Source organism: Blennius ocellaris (genome assembly GCF_963422515.1).
Source record: "Blennius ocellaris genome assembly, chromosome: 6".
NCBI classification, from domain to species: Eukaryota; Metazoa; Chordata; class Actinopteri; order Blenniiformes; family Blenniidae; genus Blennius; species Blennius ocellaris.
This window is the reverse complement of record NC_137655.1, coordinates 22,095,922-22,115,249: the sequence shown is the minus strand read 5'-3', so window position 1 is coordinate 22,115,249 and position 19,328 is coordinate 22,095,922. Positions and strand designations below refer to the sequence as shown.

General features: G+C 42.7%; 1 protein-coding gene across 10 annotated transcripts in view; it reads right to left on the bottom strand.

The window, feature by feature from the left end:
* lmo7a (LIM domain 7a) overlaps window positions 1–19,328 on the bottom strand; it is a 49,019-nt gene that overhangs the window by 25,939 nt on the left and 3,752 nt on the right. For 7 of the 10 annotated variants that reach the window (XM_080498323.1, XM_080498331.1, XM_080498326.1 and 4 more), the window contains exons 2-4: window positions 16,111–16,181; window positions 14,032–14,101; window positions 8,789–8,895 (exon numbers count right to left, since the gene is read on the bottom strand). In XM_080498323.1, the coding sequence (XP_080354449.1) occupies window positions 8,789–8,895; window positions 14,032–14,101; window positions 16,111–16,181 (248 nt within the window). Of the gene's footprint in view, window positions 1–8,788; window positions 8,896–8,989; window positions 9,007–14,031; window positions 14,102–16,110; window positions 16,182–16,369; window positions 16,378–19,328 lie in introns of those variants that run through there. The other 3 variants (XM_080498332.1, XM_080498327.1, XM_080498324.1) reach the window with 3 other exon arrangements.

The following is a 19,328-nucleotide window of genomic DNA, read 5'->3' as shown; positions in this document are numbered from 1 at the left end:
ACTTATCACGTAGGACGGCTGCAGTGTCAGTAGAGAGAGACAAAACCCCGCAGCACGTACAGTAACCCCAACAGTCACTGGAGGAGATTTACAGTCTCCTTTACATCCTTCTTGCATGCTGCACATTCCGGCTATCATGCGGTAACACAATAGCCTCGCATGCTTCTCCGTACGCACGAGCACTTGGGTTTCTGAGAAGCTTGTTCCTAACGTGCTCTGTAAGCAATAAACCTGCCGAAACTGTGATGCCTGTATGGCGGCGAGGGCTCAGATCACTTCATGTCAAACAAGTTCAGGTTCCTATGGGCTGTTTTGGTTCTGGGGATACACAGGAAGGACGTATAATTAAACACACGGCCTTCATTCTTTAAGTACGAGGACAAAACAAAGGACAAATGCCCCATCCAGAACAGCAGTCAGTGTCAAGAGCTAATAAATCCACGTTTTTATGAGGTGCTTAAACTTCACATGAATATTTCCGACTTTTCTTTGTATATACACTTATTTTTATATTATTCTAACACCAGTGGCTAATATTAAGATCAAAGATGTCTAAGACAGTCTTATAGACAGATAAATAAGGTGATTGATAAAAACACTGCAATAAACCCATTTTATTCATACGGCATTATCGAAACTCCTAAGGTCACATCATCAGACACATCAGGTGTGTTTCTTGTTGAGACTTTCTATAATTCCTAGTTTAAAAGCCTCTAGCAGTCACACAAATGTCATCAATGCTGCTGAATCACAAGATATTCCGCATTTATTAATCCCACATAATCACACTCTTAACAAGACAAACTTCACAGTACAAAAAAATACATGACACTCGAAACAAATAGAAAAAGAAACAATGAAAGGAGACCATCACAGTAAATGATGTCCAGATTGTAAAAAGTGAGTGAAATAGAGATTTTGAGTGGCAACAGTCTGAACTGGGGCAGTTTAAGACGTGAGTTGAAGATAAACAAATGTTTATGTCAGGATTTGCTGCAGGAGTGTTATACAGAGTCCATGAGCAAACCTTTAATAGATCTCTGTCCCATAACGTATATATGAGGAGATATGAGAGGAACCAAGAGTGACAGAGGAGGACCAGAAAATATGAAAGTGAATGTGTTATTCATTAAACGACTCCATTTATCATTATAGTGTTTTATATGCCCCCCGCTGTGAATGAGCTCTTACATCTCAAAGGGTTACCCTTGAATAACATCAAATTCAAGACTATCGTATGCTTCAATTGAATAAAAATGCAATATTTCAACAACATAACAAATACATGTTTCTGTTGAATTTCCTAATTAAATATTATACAAACCTTTGTATTCAGTTTGCTGCTATCAGAAATAAGTAAACTGTGTTTTGTTTGACCTCAGCGTCCTTGCTTTGAAGTTGTATATTTTGGCGACCTGGTGGGTGCAAAGGTGCAGTATTGTCCCTTCGTCACACGATTTCATCCACACCTCAAGGAAATGTCTGGATCTTTGCTTCTTGTGCCTCCTGTAGCTGAACGCATGCTGCAACAGTGATGAGAACTAAACTAAATTCCAAAGCGGTGGGCCTTATCACCCAATAATGAGCTGTTATTTCATAAGTGCTCTTATTAAAACCCGGATTGAGGTATGTTTGAGTACTTTGGGATGTTGTTCCATTGCTGTGCTGCTACTTTCACATTTAAGCATATTTAAACACTTCTTCCGCCGCTATGAGAAGTTTAGTGGAGGGGAAACTAATCAAGCTTTCCCACCATTTCTTGTGTACGTCATCATTTCACTCCAGGGGTTTATAACAGCGCTGAAAACGGCACTGGACCTTTACCAGTGTACCATATTGTGATTTTATGGGCCCAATAAAAACGATGGGTGTGAAAAAAAAAGAAGAAAAAAAAGCGCCCTTCCTTGTGTGGCTTGGAACATAGTCACAAAGTCAAAGATTATAGTAGTGGTAGTCAGGGCCAGAGAAAAAAAGGGAGCTGTATACAAACACGACCAGAGCCCCGCTTCATGTAATACTCGTTTATGACTTGTGGTAACAGTTCAACAGAGGAGAAGAGAAAAAGCGCTGTTTTTAGGCCTCCAAAGCCTCGGGACTCTGCTGTAGCCTGTTGGTATCAGCTGAGAGCTCATATGATTGAACTCGCATAGTCTGAAACACACAAACTCTCTAAACTTCCCTCGAGCTGCAGGACCAGTTTAAACGATCACGTCAGGGTCGATTTGTCGATTTTTAAAAACTGCATTGCGTCCATTATATCTCTATTTCTAATAAGTATACGTACCAGTTAAGAAAAATGGAAAAAGAGTCAATCTAATGAAATCTTCTAATGTTTTAAGATACAGTAGAAACAAACCATTTGAAGAGCACCAGTATATCATTGAAAACAGATGCCTTCATGTCGTGTTTTAGTCTTGTGAGGATTTATTCACATCTCCTTGCGGGGTTTTTTTCAAGCACAGCAAACACTGATCAGGATGCAGAGAGAGAGAGAGAGAGAGAGAGAGAGAGAGAGCTTGTGATCTTCAACACAATGTACTCATGCTATACTGCAAGTGAACAGATAATTCTGACAGGAGGAAACTGTCCAACAGGACAAACATAAAAGATGTTCCCATCATTTCCTAAAGCTATTAATTCCAGTCCTAACCTTAACCTCTGCATGTTTACACAGACCTTCACACCACCAGGGTCAAAGGGTGAGAGATGACCATCAGCCTGAGACATCTTTTAGCTCCACTGGAAATATAAAGGCGCTGAAGACTTCAATTGAGCAAACATTCTGGATTATTAAGAAATAGCTTCAAAAGCTGTGCCTTACACAATTATGACAGTGAAGTTACAACCAGTATGTTTCAAAATATCAGCTTTTAAACTGCACACATTCATTTAATTACTTATAAGGTATAAAGATGTCCCGTCAGTAAACTTGAAAGCGAGGGGCAACAGTACAAAAAGTAACAAGCACTCGATCACTTCCCACTGTCATAACCTCAGGTTGGATAAGGTCTCCAGCCAGACTAACAGATGAATGACCGACATGAAGTGAGCTGAAAGCCGTTTCAGTCCGTGTGCCATCAACAACGGCACCAAACCACCTCAGCTTCTTCCACGCAATAATGTCAGAAATTAAAAAAAAACAACAACTCACATATCCTCAAACACATGGGTGTGCACTTACAATCAGAAGCATACCTCTGTAACACAGATCACTCGCTCTGCTACAATCCATCACAACACGTGTGCAACGCTTCGTCTATGTGCTCTCATTATACGGACTGAAGCAGGCAGACGAACCCGAGCAGCTCCGAGAAATTCAGAGAGTGAGGAGAGACCAATCAGCTGTGGGAACGACGGTGGCGGACATCATTGTGTCAGACTTTTTATCCGAGACAGTGCGGCCTCTGTGAGTGTGGAAACAGGGTGAGGCTGGTGTTTCTCTCACCAAGTCAACGGCAGAGCACAAATATAACCCTTGTGTTGCTCTTTTTAACAATCCAGGGCTGTGTGGAAACTGTATTGGCCGCTCTGCATCATCACTCGTCTGGTTTCACAATCGGCTCACAGTTCACACGTTGCTGCCACAAGAGCGGATGGCAGTGCCTTGTATTAAACTATGAAACGGGAGTGCCGGCTCACTTAACCACACCCCAAATGCTAACACACGGCACACTGCATTTGTCTCGCCCTGTCAAGACAATTTAAAGCACGTTAGCTTAACAGTGCGTACACAGGATGAGGTACAAAATACACCGATGTAGAATCAAGGGTGATAACAAGCTGTGTGACCTCGCACAGCAGTCTGGGAAAACAAAACAAAACAACAAAAAAAAGACTTCCTTCAGGTGAATCAAACGTATGGTTTGATCTGCAGCCAGGAACGCCGTTGCATAATCATGTCACACGGAGCAGCCACTCCTCTCTTCCATTGTTTGTAACATGCCACTGACATTCTTTGAATGACAATCGTGATGAACCTGCTAAAATCGTGCCTCGTACGGTTTCCTTTTTCTTCTTTTTTTTGGGGGACAGGAGAAACGTCAGACCATGTCAATAATTTGCTCAATCTGACACAAGTGAGACTTTGGACCCGTCTCTGCGGGGGATTTGTTCTGTCAGCTACTGGAGGTCACTGAGTAAAAGCTGGACTAATAGCCAGGCATGGCTTACCTCAGTAAGAAGAATACGACAGTGTCAACACGCTTATTAGAATAGCTGGGTTTGTGCAAGGAAGAGCATTCAAAATGCCAACTTCATGGTAAAATAATTTAGGCTACCTGATACCTGGTAACTTTAGTCAAGAGGTGAACAGAGGCCATGCTGAAATGATAATGTTAGAATTATGTACTGAGGAGCATTGACACTGATGAGCTCACCTCGCTGTTCCATTAATTACTTTCATCAGTGCCACAGATTAAGCTCGTCACTGTGTTTGCGTTTGAAAACTTTCCACAGAGTCGACTACGGAAGCTGCTACATATGTACAAGTAAAAGATGACAAAACATGCTTGGGAAGTCCAATTCAGTGTTGAATTGTTATCTCACAAATATGGAGCGTAAGGTGGGATTAAGTGAATTATCCACTTGCTTAAAATTTATTTGGCTCAGTTGTTTTGGTCACTGCGTGAAAGTAGTATGTTAACATCCCTACGTCTTGTTGGAAAAAAGTTCCTTATTCACAAGCATTATTAGAACTGTGTGCTTTTATTTATCTGATAAAATGTAATATGTTTCGTTCAACTCAGGTCATTCGGTCAGTTTGAAACTGAGTCGGTTGTGTAAGATTACGGGTGCAAAATGAAAGAAGGGCTGCCAAAATTGTTGTTTTATGGCATTTTCAATGTGCATTGCATGATCCACTGAGTTCCTCCGTTGACTGACACGATGAGACACACACCAGTTGTGATGTCTGCCACAGGTCACGTCCTACGTGAGGGAGAAGTTGCAAACTGAGGAATCAGATCAATCTACTCAGGATAGGTGTAAATTCCTTGATTTCATCCACTGCCAGATCAGATATGCCGCATTACCTCTTAAAATGTCATCAACTGAGGTATGAACAAGATAAGATTGAAGTTTGTGAAGCCGAGCCATTGATGTAAGCGGGTTCCTCTGCACCTACAGTGCAGCAGCACCAAGCATTACGTTACAGTAGAACGGCGGCGCCGGCCCACGCTATGGTTTCCACTGACTGCATCAGATGTTCTGTTTGAGAGTTTGCTCTTTTCACATATAGCACTTGTAAAAACATTCGGAGAGGTCGAGTGTGAAGTTTTCACCTCACATTCGCCGCCATCTGGGAAAACCTGGCGCGTTCTGGCACCGACCTGAGGTCCGGAACCAGCCAGTCCAAGCACATTGATTTCTCAAGGGCGGCTAAAGGTCCAAAGTAAGTGACTGGGTTGAGTCCCCACACCCTTTGATGATTCAGTGACTCATCTGCTGCTCTCCAGTGCCCTCACATCCTGGGCAGCTGTGAGACACTGACAGAGTTGGTCCTAATTGTGAATCACAGTCTCCGGCGATGAATCAGGTCCCGTGAGGTCAGTGATACAGCCAGACATGTTGAACACTTGTGGTGGTGATGTGCTCTTCCCATTGTGCACAGTCTCCACTTACCAACCTGTATCCCTGTCACGACCGTTTGTCATGCTATATTGCAATTTGGAGACTGAATGAGCTCGCAGCTGATAAAGGGCTTTATCAGAGAAAAGGTTTCACAACACAAGGCCAATCAGGACAGGCGATGGTGGCGAGGCCAATACTACATCAATCACACAGCTCAAAGGTCAGACAACACATTCAATAAGCTTTTATGATGGTCATAACGCCATCCAATATGAATATGAGACACACTGTTATTCTTAACAGCTTTATTTTTCAGCGAGACCATTAAATCGAGTTTGACGAGATTTTCTTTTCATTGCGATAACAATTAATATGTTTCGCAAAATGCAAAAGGACAACTATTGTTTCACATGTTACTGCGCAACATGTTCATTTTCTTTTTGCTTGTTTCTCTATTTCTCCTCCTGATGGGTTGTTTCATCTATAATAAGTTAGAAAATCCAACAAGCACATTAAAAAGCTCCACAAAAGAGCTAAAGCTTAACTTTAAATTACATACAACACATTTCTGGGCTCATCAGGTGGGAACCTCCTTTGATGTGTGTTTCGTCTAGTCGGTCCCACGACACCTCCAGGAGGCTGGACAGAGATCTGTGATATCGCAGAGCCTGTCCTGTAATGCTGCTCATGCCCGGCTCAACAACCACTGCCCACTTAACAAACCCAGACTGCACTCATGTAAACTCTTGGTATCAACAAAGCTGACTCTAGCCTCTCCAGCCAAACGCTACACGCTGCCTCAGAAAAGTATTTGGTCTAACTTCACATGAAACTAACAAAACACTGGAGCTTTGTATGACTACGTCTGATGTTTTATTTTTAATGGCAGTCCTGTTTCATGCGCAGCCACAAAACTGAGGGACTTAAAAAAAAAAACTGGCCGGAGCTTTACCTGTAAAAGTGAACATTACGTTCTCAAAGCTGAGAGACGGGGCATTTCAGACATCAGGGTTTCCACTTGTGAAGAGAAATCTAAGGCAACCACAGTGAGAAAAAAAATGGCCAGAGTGCTGCTGAGGCAGAGGGCAGCGCCGCTGAGCGCAGCACCTGTCAGACAGGGTTTGAGGGAGTGGAAGTTGGACAAACACCAGAGGCAAAGACAGCTGATAGAGACAACTTTCCCTGTCTCCCATTCTTTCTCTCTCAGGGCTTTCTGTGTGGCTCATTTGCTTCGACTTTGATAAGCAACAGTGTAATAAAGCCATTGGCTGCGTGTGCGCAGCCTTGTGTGGGATTTTCTCATCATGTTTCTCTTTGTGTATTCTGCCGCCGGGCAGCAATACGACAAAGCCTGCCGAGTCAAATCCTCACACACGATGTCTACTTTGAATTAATGGTACATTACTGAGAAATTGTGCTCTAAATAAGACAGAGGATAATTTTGAAGTCCAATTTGTGTATCAGGTTTAGTTATTGACCTATGTGTTGATGGGAAGCCGCAACATCTGAAGACACAAACAGTTTGAATGAACTGATTCCTGCATTGAAATATCGGAATAAAAACACGAGTACAAATCAAAATCAGACAAGCACACATACAGGTGGACTTTATAGACCACATGCAGGAGGTGAATGAGCTGTGAGGAGTCTACCAACTATAAAAAGCTCCTCTGCCATGCGTCCTGATACCATTCCAATCAATCCTGCTGCTCAACATGAGCCTTTGCACTAAAGATAGGACAACAGGATCACCTCGAATGGGCCTCCGCTGCCAGAGGGATGAAATGGACTTGAGTTGGGTAATATGTTTGAGTTTTTCTTTATTTTTCTGTTGAAACATTGCCATGAGTGTCCTTTCTCTTTTGGTTGTAGCCATATAGGAACAAATCATTCACCTGCAGGATCATGGGAAAAGGTTTCGCAAGAGGGGAAATATCCGATAATACATCGGGAATAAAGTCCACTAAGGAGATATCATTATATTTATGACTCGAAATGAGACATTTAGTGAGCGTTATCTTAAATTTGCATTTGTTTTTCAGAGGGAAGAGGGTGTGTCTCCATGAATGAATGACAGATTTGCTTATTTAAAGTAATTCTTTGTTCACTTGACATTTCATAAAGGTGCCTTATGGCAGATGTGGTTTCTGAACTGTCGGTTTTGGAAACAATCCTGCCAGTTTTGAGTGGAGAAATTCTCAAGGGATTGCAGCAACGTCTTAACTCGTGACTAAAGTTAAGCCAAACAATACAACGTGGTGCCAATATTAGATGTTGACACAAAGAACGGGGAAAGCGCAGGTATGAAGCTTTTTTTAGGTTGACACCCTAAAATCTCGTAGGCTTATGTTTCACCTGAACTTAAGTATTTGCTGTTAACTGATCCACCTCAGATTCAAGCTTGCAGGTATCGCTGCTAAAGCATTTTTCTGTGTTTGTGCTGGCACAGCACAGGGAGTGTGTCGCAGCGGATGGACTGTACAGTGAGCAGCGTTTCACTCTCTCATACATACAGGCGCACCTGTACGTGTAAAAAAAAAAAAAAAGTGAACAGGTTGTTCAACATACCGCATGCTTTTCAAATTAACTCGCAAAGTAGTACAAACATCTCTTTAAAGCCTGAAAGGCAGAATTTAATCACCAAGACCGGGTCATCAAATTACACCGGGAGTTTTTTCTCATCATACCAACATTTGATAAATGAGAATAAGTAACCTGTCCCGTCAGTAATTAGCACTCTCTATGTACAATATTTCTTTCATGACTCATGTAGTTTGAGAGGAGTTTGCTTGGTGCCAAAACCGAATTCGTTGTCTCATATTTTCCTGTTAAATCCCACATGCTGCACAGCCGCCCTTTGTTAAGCTTTGTGAGGCAGCTTCTGTATTTGCATCAGTTACATCATACTGAAAAGAAAAACACAGTACTCCACCTCAGCTTGTGTGTACCAACAGAAGAATACATGCACACTGTAAATAGCTCTGACCTTTTTATAACGGCAGCTTGAATCATGTCTCACATGAGACGACATGTGCTCTACAGCACAGTCAGAAGTGGACGTTTCCTTTTAGCATTCATCACTTCTGTGCATAGAAACTGAAGCACACTGATGTCGGAATGAATCTAAAACCTTGAGCTGGTGTCAGATTACTGAAGGACTGAATGGGACGGATGGATATCAAAGTGCTTGTTTTACGAGGCACACAAAGTCACGACTTACTTGACTGTAACTCTTGAAGACAAGTCTTGAAGATCCCCGGGATCAAAGAGCTGCGCTTCCTTTAGTCCGAGCTTCCCGCAGGCCTTGAGGAAGACGTTCAGGTTGTCCTGGATGAAGAACAAAGCAGAGGTGAGGGCTGCCCAACCTTCTGAACCACAAGACTAATCACTCCAGAATTCTCTGTTGGGGGAAACAGCCTACAAATGATTGCTTCCAAAGTTCATATCAGCAGAGGGAACAGGCGAGGACAGGGAGGAGCATGTGTGTAGCAAATAAGAAGTGACCCGGTGCAGAACACACACACACACACACACACACACACACACACACACACACACACACACACAACACACACACACACACACACACACACACACACACCCGCAAGTGAAGAGGGAGGAGGCTGCCTGACAGGAGCTGAGTGACAGCAGCAAAGCTACCTGTGGGCCGGGTTATGGTGGAGACAAAGCCAAACCAGGAAGTATGACATCAGAGCCCTGCAGAGGTCCCACCCAACCAGCCATGCGGGTACAAAACACACACACACAGACACACACGCACGCACGCACACACACACACACACACACACACACACACACACACACACACACACACACACACACACACACACACACACACACACACACACCCAGAAACTGTCCCCTCCCCTCCCAGCCGAGCCCTTTACTCGAGAATACCTGTGGAATCCACGGGGTGGTGGAGTATTTTGGAGACGCGGTTGCTATGAAACATGAGGCTGGGTGACAGAAACTGACAAATATTTCCCTGAAGCATTTCGAGAGGACATGGGAGCTGGAAGGCCAGTTTCTCCTCCCACACAGAGTCAGTTGTGCACATGATATAAAGTTTATGTATGAGCACATCGTTTGCACAGATGTGCGAATTGTAATGCAAGACAACTAAAAAAATTCATTTTGTTCTCCAAATATACACAAACCTCATGAGTTTCACACAATTCTCCAACCACAAAATCAACAGTTCTTTTCCGGTGTCATGCCACCCCCCCCCAATGTTAATCCAAACTGTCTCGTTCATAAGTCTGTACTTCCCGTTGGGACAGCCCCGCTTAAGAGGGTTTTCATGTCATCACACATGGTTTCAACATGGGCGGAAATAATTAGGGGTTGCCGGTTCTAAATTTAAATAGCGAACGTGGCTATTAGCAAACAGTAGGAGAGCGCTGACCTTTTCATGCAGCCAATCCTTAACAGCGAACAGCTTTGCTTGTCCCTTAACGGCACTTGACTGGACTCTGTCAGGCACTGTGGCCCCTGAGTGCTATAGATCAGTCCCACCTTCACTGTATGAGCTTAGAGTGTCACTCCTTATGTGGTATGTATCTAAATATTGTTCCTTTTTACATTTTTGACAATTGCTTCTGACGGGCTTTCAATTCAACTTTACCATCTAAATGCATGTAAAAATCACAGGATTCATTGATAAAGCAACATCACATTATTCTACCCCTTGTTGGGAATCAAATACGTGATGTAATTCTCCATTTCAATAATAAATAAGATTAGTGTTTGCTTTCTTATACAGCGAATAGCTTTTCTTTTATCCCAGGCATTAATTTTCCTAGTCCCGTGGTTCTCATGCACTTCGCAGTGAGACTAAATTTAAAGCTGTCATGCAGCGAGAACAGCGTGTACGCAGTCGCAGAGTGATTACATGACACCATGCTTATTTTGCAAACTAAGAAAACAGGAGAAACAGCATTCACATTTTAGAGCAATGACTGAAAATGAATAGTACTGTCTGGAACATTTCAATCATAGTTTTGGAAATATGTCATTTAATTCCAATGAACAAATGACACATAATGTTGGTTGGACTGCATTTTCTTTTCGTCTTCATGAAAATAAAGTTAAAATGATAATAACATATCTAGTGAGATGTAAAAAAAAAAAAATCTTTGTCAAAGCATATTTACTTTGTTTTCCATGCAAAATACTCAATCCTGCCACAACAAAATCCTAAACAATGAGACAACAACATGCTTTACTGAACTGAAGTTTGGTTTTGGAAATTATTATGTTTGTAAACCCTGTGCAAGGCATGCAGTGAAAACTCCATCCCGTTTTGAGATTTTTTACTTTTCTCAAATATGAGTTGTTAAATACTGTCATTTTGCACCTTCCAAAGATTTTATTGTCTCTCATGGCATGCATGGATGTTTACTTAAACTGAATTTAGAAATGTTACAAAAGAGTAATAAAAAAGTTAATAAGCTGTATAATTATCTTCACAAATCAAATATATAAATATAGAAGCTTTTTGTGCTAGATTAAAATGGTACAGGATGAGCATAAAACCCAATTCAATATATTAAATGTAAGATATATAGGGGTTAGGCTCAGGATGGTGATATCAAAGAATGTGTTAAAAGATAACCACCATCATGAAGAATGAATTTAACTCAACTGCAAGGGTATTATGAGCAAAGTGAAATCCCCCAACCCACCCACCCACCCTTACCACTGAGTCCCAGAACATGCAGAGATAATGATGTTGGAGGAATGTTATGCTGACTTGTGCCTGCACATAATCCTGCTAAATATGCTGTACCCATCCAGCAGCCTCTAATCCTCTCAGGCAGACTCGAGGTCCCCGATTTAAGCACTTCACGCCGAGAACAGATGAAGATTTGTTGCTTAATGTGTCTGATATGGTATGAAAAGGATCTGCTTCCCAAATGGTCACATTTTGGTCAGTGTGTTTCGTTCACTGCAGCCTAAGATAGTCACTCTGCAATTACCCTCAAGTGACCCCTGCCTGTGCCTCAAACTAAAAGGAAAGCTATGGTTAAAATATCAGGCTACAATTTTTCTTTCTTTTTTTTTTTTTTGAAACTCGTAACAATAAACCGAGAAAAGATGGAATAGTTGAAACTCTGCCTTTCCCTCAAACTGGCCCGATAAAGTCGGATCCAGTTATAACGTGCACCCGAATACCAAACTGGAACAAGACATGGTGAAATATCTGCCTGTGCACAGATGATTAAGCAGACACTTCAATGAGTAAAGACATCCTCAGGCCCAATGAGGGGGTCTGTTTATCGCCTCCACTTTCAATGTCGACTCACTAAACACTCTGTGTGTGCAGGGACATCTAACACCACGTCAATTACGTTGTATTTTTAGCCGACAGAAGCTGATGGAGTCATCTTTAACTCGCTCGATGTGGTTTCACTCCAGTGAGTCTCAAATCCAGGTGGATCCACGCAGTTCGCTGTCCAACCGCACGACTTCTGCCTTGCTAAACCAACGGCGGCAACAACCAGGAAACCAAGGACCGGGGCCTAAAACTCAGGCCCTGTGACCCAAACCCACAGCTCCCAGCGAGCCCTGCAGCTGGCAGGGAGCTGTGCTGACATGTGAAACATTCTCTTGGACGCGAGCAAAACCGAGGAAAAAGGCCTGGCTCCAAAGCCAATGTTGCTAAATATTCCACAAAACCAGAGATTTACGTTTTTTTTCCCCCCCCTTCTTTCCTTTCAAGGTTTTCACCCTGCCAGAGCTGGAGGCTGGTATCGATTTAGAGCCATGAAAACCTTTAAGATAGCAAAAAACGCTTATGACTCAAACGGTAGAAAAGGTTCATATCCAAGTGTTAATGAGGCATGTGTGCAAAGCAGTGATTAAAGTCATACTTCAGCTACAAAACAGAACAAACGCCATAGAAATACTTTCGCCACTGTACGTTTCTTCAACGTCTGGTCAAAGAGTTTTCTATCTCTAACATTGTTCAGTGAGGAGCGAACTCACGCAAGACATTGTGTGTTTATCCTGGAGGGTGAATGCTGACGCACAAGCATTTATAATAAATGTAAACCTTAATCAACATTTTGAAACGCAGGTCAATGTACCTCTATCCCAGCACATGCTTGTCACTATAAATACGACGACTGACGACACGGAGGGTATAGAGTCCGGGGCGAGACTGCTTCACATGTTCGAGGGAAAAGCTTTTCTCACGGCAGAGTGAGAGTGAGTAATGTTTGTTTGGAGCCCTCCACTCTTCTCCATGCGGTTGGCAGTAAGTAACAGCCCCGGGCCAACAGGAGCCTTTTAACAATTTTGTGAAAATTTATGATCGGGAGGTTTCAAGTTTGTGTCCAAGTCTCAGAAATACCACACAAGTGCTACCCATGGCAGAGATACTCATTACCTCAGCAGGTGCCAGCCAATTCTGTCTGGATGCGTCCAAAACAAACTGGCAGGAAGTGTGATCAAAGTCAGAGGACAGATATCATGACACATGTGGCTCAGTTCGTTGGTGGCTCATGTTTTGAACCACAAGTTCACCCTGACAGAGTTCCAGCACTTAACATGGCCCCCGTTGCCGTGTGAGTGCGTGTGAATGGGTGAATGTGGCTGAAGCAGTGATAATGTGCAACTTAAGTGAAGTCCATCTGCGCGAGTTTACCATTGCAAATGTATGTTTATGTTCTGTCTCTTCTCCGTTGAGCTTCCGATTGTCTTCCAAAACAAGATGAGTAATAAAGAGCCCACGCTGACAGACGCGCAGTCACACTGCTTGGGTTAGAGTCGGGGCTCTCTGTAATTCCTCCAGACAGATGGGCTCAATTACTCCCACAAAACGGAGCGGTGCTGAGGGATGGGTTTAAGGTAGGTCCTCCACCAAACCTCTACTTTCCAAGAATCGGCTTCCAGACACTACCAAAACTTTGTCAACTGAGCCACTGTGGCCTTAAAGGAAGGATGTTTTAATCAAAGGACGCCGGCGTTCTAATGAAAAAAAACACTGATTTAATCACATGGCAATACATCAAACCAAAAATCTGCCATTTGACATCCAGTCAATCAGCAAACTATGTTGTTGTTTTCTTTGGGAGTGAATGGCTTTGATTGAGCAAAGCCTCAAGCAGGGCAGATGTCATTTTTTAGGAAGCAATAAAGGCCTTTCAAGCAGCTCCTCGTCCACTGAACTAATTAGTGAGGATAAAAATGTGGAGTGACAAGCCACTGAGGCAAAGACTTTCCAAGTATTAGACCTGTCACCAGCCAGCTCGGCTTCTGCTGTCAGCCGCACCTCAACATGCTTCTTTAAACATCTCAGACACATTCAGACAGAAGACATCACCAAAACATGAGCGGAATGGTGTCACAGAGAGATTAAACTGCACTGCATAAAATCCAGGATGAGCGGCTACATTCACTCAACAGAATAAGAAAAAAAGAGAAAAAAAAGAGACTTACCAGTCCAGCAATAGGCGTGGGCAGCCTGTTAACCCTCTTGATAAGACCCGGCTTGATGTTGTTGATCAGACTGCGATGAGAGGAGTGGAAGGGAGCAGGTGAGTGAAACGTCCTGGTCATCGGCTGGACGGGTCCAGCGTGACGGCACGAACACGACATGTTGCACAGTCTCGGTGTTTACGACTTTATTTAATGGCGGCCACCTGGATTCAGTTAAGTCAATCGCCAGTGCTGCACAATGATGTAAACAAGCCGGGCCCTCTGCTCCTGAAACACACACTCTACTACTGAAATGACCCAAAACAAAGAGCACAGATCAACTCAGACAACCAGTAATGGATTCACATACCAGCCAGGAGAGATTTATTTAAGTACTTTTTTTTGTTTTGATGCCGACTCATAGGCTAGGTAGAAAAACTGAATCTAAATAAAGTTTTTCATTGATAAATTAAAGCAATATTAGCTTGATAACTCTGTGCCAGAGAGATTCAATGATGACAAGAAACATCATTTATTCTAGAGAGTTTAAAATGTATTTTTTGAAAGTTGTTCAAAGCTGCGTTGGTTAATTAGAAGACTTTCATTCACAATTAAAATTGCACAATATGCACAATATGCACAATATATTTGAAGCAGAATGCTTTCAAAGGAGCAGGGGGTAAGTTTAATTTCAATTATAAAACAACCAGCTGATTATTTACTGAAAACTTTAAAACAAGGTGCAGACAATCCAAGGTCTTGACTCAAAAGTGACGTCTCATACAACTGTTGAAACCACATGAACCAGCATATTTTGAATTTGAAAAGCTGGAGCGGTCAAAAGCATGAGAAAAGCATAATCATTTTTATATGTCAGACTTTTCTTCCATTCACATTAGTTTGGCTGCATTAAAACTGCACACAAGTTGCACTTACAAAATTAAATGTATTAATCATCATTTAGTTACAAAAACATTGTGAAATTATCCCAATTGACGGCTGTTTTCTACACAGCCTGCAAGCACAACATGAGGCAAAATAATTTGTCAGGGCTGCAGGCTGGGAGCGGAAGGGATGGTTTCATGGTTTGCGTGGCCTGACAATAGATGTGAAGAAAGTATGCAAGGGGCATTCGGGTTCATGTCAGTCGCTCAGCAGTGAAACAATAGAACTTCTTAATGATAACACACACTTAAGCTGAGTAGGATATAATCATGTGTGTGACCGACAATAAACATTCCCTTTGGAGCAAGAAGCTGTGATAACCAAAACACAATGGGAGTGAAGGCTGTGTTTCGAGGTGAAGGTGATTTAATCTGTCTTCCTCTTCCCCGTGCTGTGAAAACACGCACAGCTGAACACTGAATCAAAGTGTCTATGTTGTCGTCTGAGACTGAGCAAACAGTGGAGTCAGGCTCCAATCAGCAGAACCAATCGCTCCTGCATGGGTTGCTGATAATTACAGCTTCCTGCTGATTCATGCAAATCACATCACTGTCCATCCGCCACCGTCGCCCGCATACACATAAATGGACACGATGCTAAACCCACACAAATGCACACGTCTGACATGACAAAAGCTGCGGATCCAAAACTCTCAGAGGACATTTAAGTAAATCAGTGCATACTCCTGCTCACATGAATATGTTCCTCGAACTCACAACTCCTGATGCTAAACAGAAAGCAGGGGTGCGCGGAGTATCCGATGTGGTTTGAGCCGGAGGTTTTCCATTCACTACACCGCTCCTCACAGCTTTCATTAAAGCAGGGGTGGCACTCTGCCCGAGCCACAGATCTTTAACATCTGTCAAACAGACAACACAACTTCTCCAGGAACAGATTGCATTGGATATTCTCAAACAAGACCACAGGAGGCAGATCTCACGCTGAAAACATCTAATAAGTGCGTAACACAGTCACTATTGTGCAATCTTTTAACACTGGCTCACTTGATGTGACAAACAAACAGTGACCCGGCAGGGGGTCTGCCTGGGAAATATCAGTAACACTCACGCTGCAGTGCAGACCCTACGGAGCGCAGAGGGATTCCTTATGAATGAGTGCCTTGAGAGAGGTGCCAGGGAAAAGCAGAGTACTTACTCACACAGCCGAACGCCGTTCTCCAGCTCTGATCGGAAGTCGCTGCTCCCAAATGTTTTCTTGGTTACTGCCTGGAAGAAGAAAAAAATATATAGTGATACAAAAATAGTGAGCAAAATGGCAAGAAGGGCTGGGTGAGGAGAAGAGGTGGGGAGGGCTGTGTGTGAGGAGGGGCGGGGAGGCTGGAGAAGAAAGGTAGGATGTTGAGAACAGTAGCAGAGGAAGTCAGAGGTATTTCCTCCCGAGGTGCTGGTCCTACACGGTCTCTGCGGGACAGGGGTGGGCACCGTTCTCCAGGTATTCCTCGGGAACTCTCAGATGGCTCAGGTCAACTCACTCAAATGCCGAAAAGCTGCTGGTAAGCGGGAAAGCTGCGCTGGAGCTACGCTGGAGCCAGACTGCCAAAGCCGCAAGGCGATGGGAGCATCTGGAGCACTGGAGGAACAGAGCGCTGCCTTACAGCCTCATGCCTTTCCCATGATCTCAAACCACCACTGCTGAAACACCATGAGCCATTATGTAGACACACACACACACACACACACACACACACACACACACACACACACACACACACACACACACACACACACACACCACACACACACAGCGTGCATGACATGCAGCATTACACACTTAAACATGTACATATACAGCAGAGAAATGGAAATAAACTAAGCCCCTGATTTTAGTCTGTTCATTTCTATGTCCACATTCTTTTTTTTTTTTTCACAAAAGAAACATTTCCTCCATCGTTCTTCAGTATTTCATGTTGGACTGTATGTTTGTCACCGGAGATCAAATTCACTTCATAACTGAGTTACCTCGTCTGTTTATTTCTCCATCAACTATTCGGCCAATCGCTACCTGATCCACCAAATCCAACACAAATGCTTACACTGGAAAATAGAGTGTTCTCCTTATTTCAGTTCAAAATGTTACTTCTTTTTTTCAGAACATGTTTTTAATCTTGATTTGCCTGTGCAACAAAAAGTGTAATCTTTAGGCATTCATGCAAGGATGCACAGCACATTAGGGAGGGAAGAGGGTTCATACTAATGTCAGCTTGCTCAAAAATACTCCCATAATGCAGTTTGGTTGACTTTTGACAACATTCTTTCAAAACACTCGTCATTATTATTACACAATCAGTCAGCAGCTTTGCTTCATGATGCATTTCTTTCGTTTTTAGGACATTTCAGGTCAATAAATCCAGTCGGTGGTGAAGCGGTTTGCACGGCCACGTCACAACGACAATCTCCCTGATTCAAGTCCATGTTTATGTGTTTAGTTTCACGTGTTTTATCAGTTTTCCTCCTACAGTCTGAAAACATGCGTTTGAGATTGATTGGTGATTTGAAATTTCCTGTAGGTCCCATACTCGCCTATACATGGGTAAAGCTCTGTAGAAGAGGGATGACCACACAGGAAGCTGTATGTTTTGCAAAAGAGGAAGTTATAGAATGGTTGTTCATCCATGTATAGTTTTATTTTGTACACAGAAAGAAAAAGAGGAAAACACAATATCCACACTTGCTTGCAGTGAGTTTCAACCCTTTAATATAGCACGGTGAGTAAACACGGTTTAATGTAAGCTTCAGGTGGGTGGATGGATCAATCAGTCAAACCTAAGAGTGTGACATGTGACATGTATCTAACCCACCTGGGATTGTTGGATACTGTTAATAAAAAGATTTTGAAAACAAAGAAATTTAACGTGCTCCTGTGATAGTAACTTTTGAGATTTGCCACTGAGGCAGGCACATGAATATAAATACTGCATATAAATGCTACAAGAAAAATATATCACTATTATCATTATTATCATTATTACTATTATTATTATTATTATTGTTGTTATTATTAGATTGTTACAAATGTGTAAAAGTTGCACTTTCATGTGCTTTTTCGTCATTGGTACATTACATGAGCAGGTAGGTGAAACCAAGACACGCGCAGCTAAACAAGTTAGACAGGTCTCACAATTCCAGATAATAATAATAATCTGACGTGCAGTGTTTCGACCAGTATGTCAAATTTTCTTTTGTCCAAAGAAAAGAGTCAGAAAGTGCAACAGCAGGTCAAACTGACTGAGGAGGCCAGGAGAAACCAGAAGGACTTAACCAGCCACTTAAGAGTCACTATTATCATCTTCAAACCAGTCATGTCACACCTCAGTACGCAGCCTGGGTAACCTGAGATGCCTCAGTCCTCAAACACCCAGCATTCCCAGAGAATCAGACCATGCTGAAAAAAATCTGAATAAAACTAAAACTTCTCAATTACTCATTCACAATCACGCTTTGCAGACCCGCGTATTGTGATCAAGCTATTGCTGCCAAATTCTTGCCTTGTTTACAAAACACACTAAGATCCAGTGCTCCCGTTTTCATTGACAAAGCTACAAACATGACCACACACACACGCACGCACGCGCGCGCGCGCACACACACACACACACACACACACACACACACACACACACACACACACACACACACACACACACACACACACACACACACACACACACAAAACAGGCTTTACAGCTAAGAGTGATGTTGGCAGATGAAATCCTGACCCCTACTGTTCTATCAATGTGGGAACAGCAGTTTGAACTCACAAGCATGTAAACAAACAATACAGAAGGAAATGGCACACAAAGTATAATTCCATCTTTCACTCACAGTTTTTTTTTTTTTTTTTTTTTTAATTCCCACTTTGTTATCAAAGTCCCATCAGGCAAACAAAGGAATGAATGCAGCAGTTGAGATATTATCTGTCTGAGCTGAACTGCGGGACCCAGCCTGGCACTGGCACTAATCTGGATGTAACAGAATACTTTCCCGCTCTATCGTCATCATTAGAGGTATTAAGTGCTCTTAGATCCAGCCCGCTGTGCCTTCCCTCTTCTGTTGAACCTGCCATGTGGGCTAATAACAAGTCTAATCTGCAACAACACAGTGCTGCTCTAATTTAACAGGGAGATTTATAAAAAGAAGGAGCTGAGATTTCAAAACCAGCTTCCCTCCCCGTGAAGCCCACCTTCACTCCCCTCAAGAATGTGCAGCTCAACACAGTCAAATTAGGTTCCAGTTAAAGACATAAAGCTCTGACTTGGTTATTTGTTAGACAGGAATTGTGAGTCTCCCATGAAATTAATTATTATTATTATTGGAGTGACCAAGAGCAAGTCTCAGTGGAGCATTCAGAGTCCC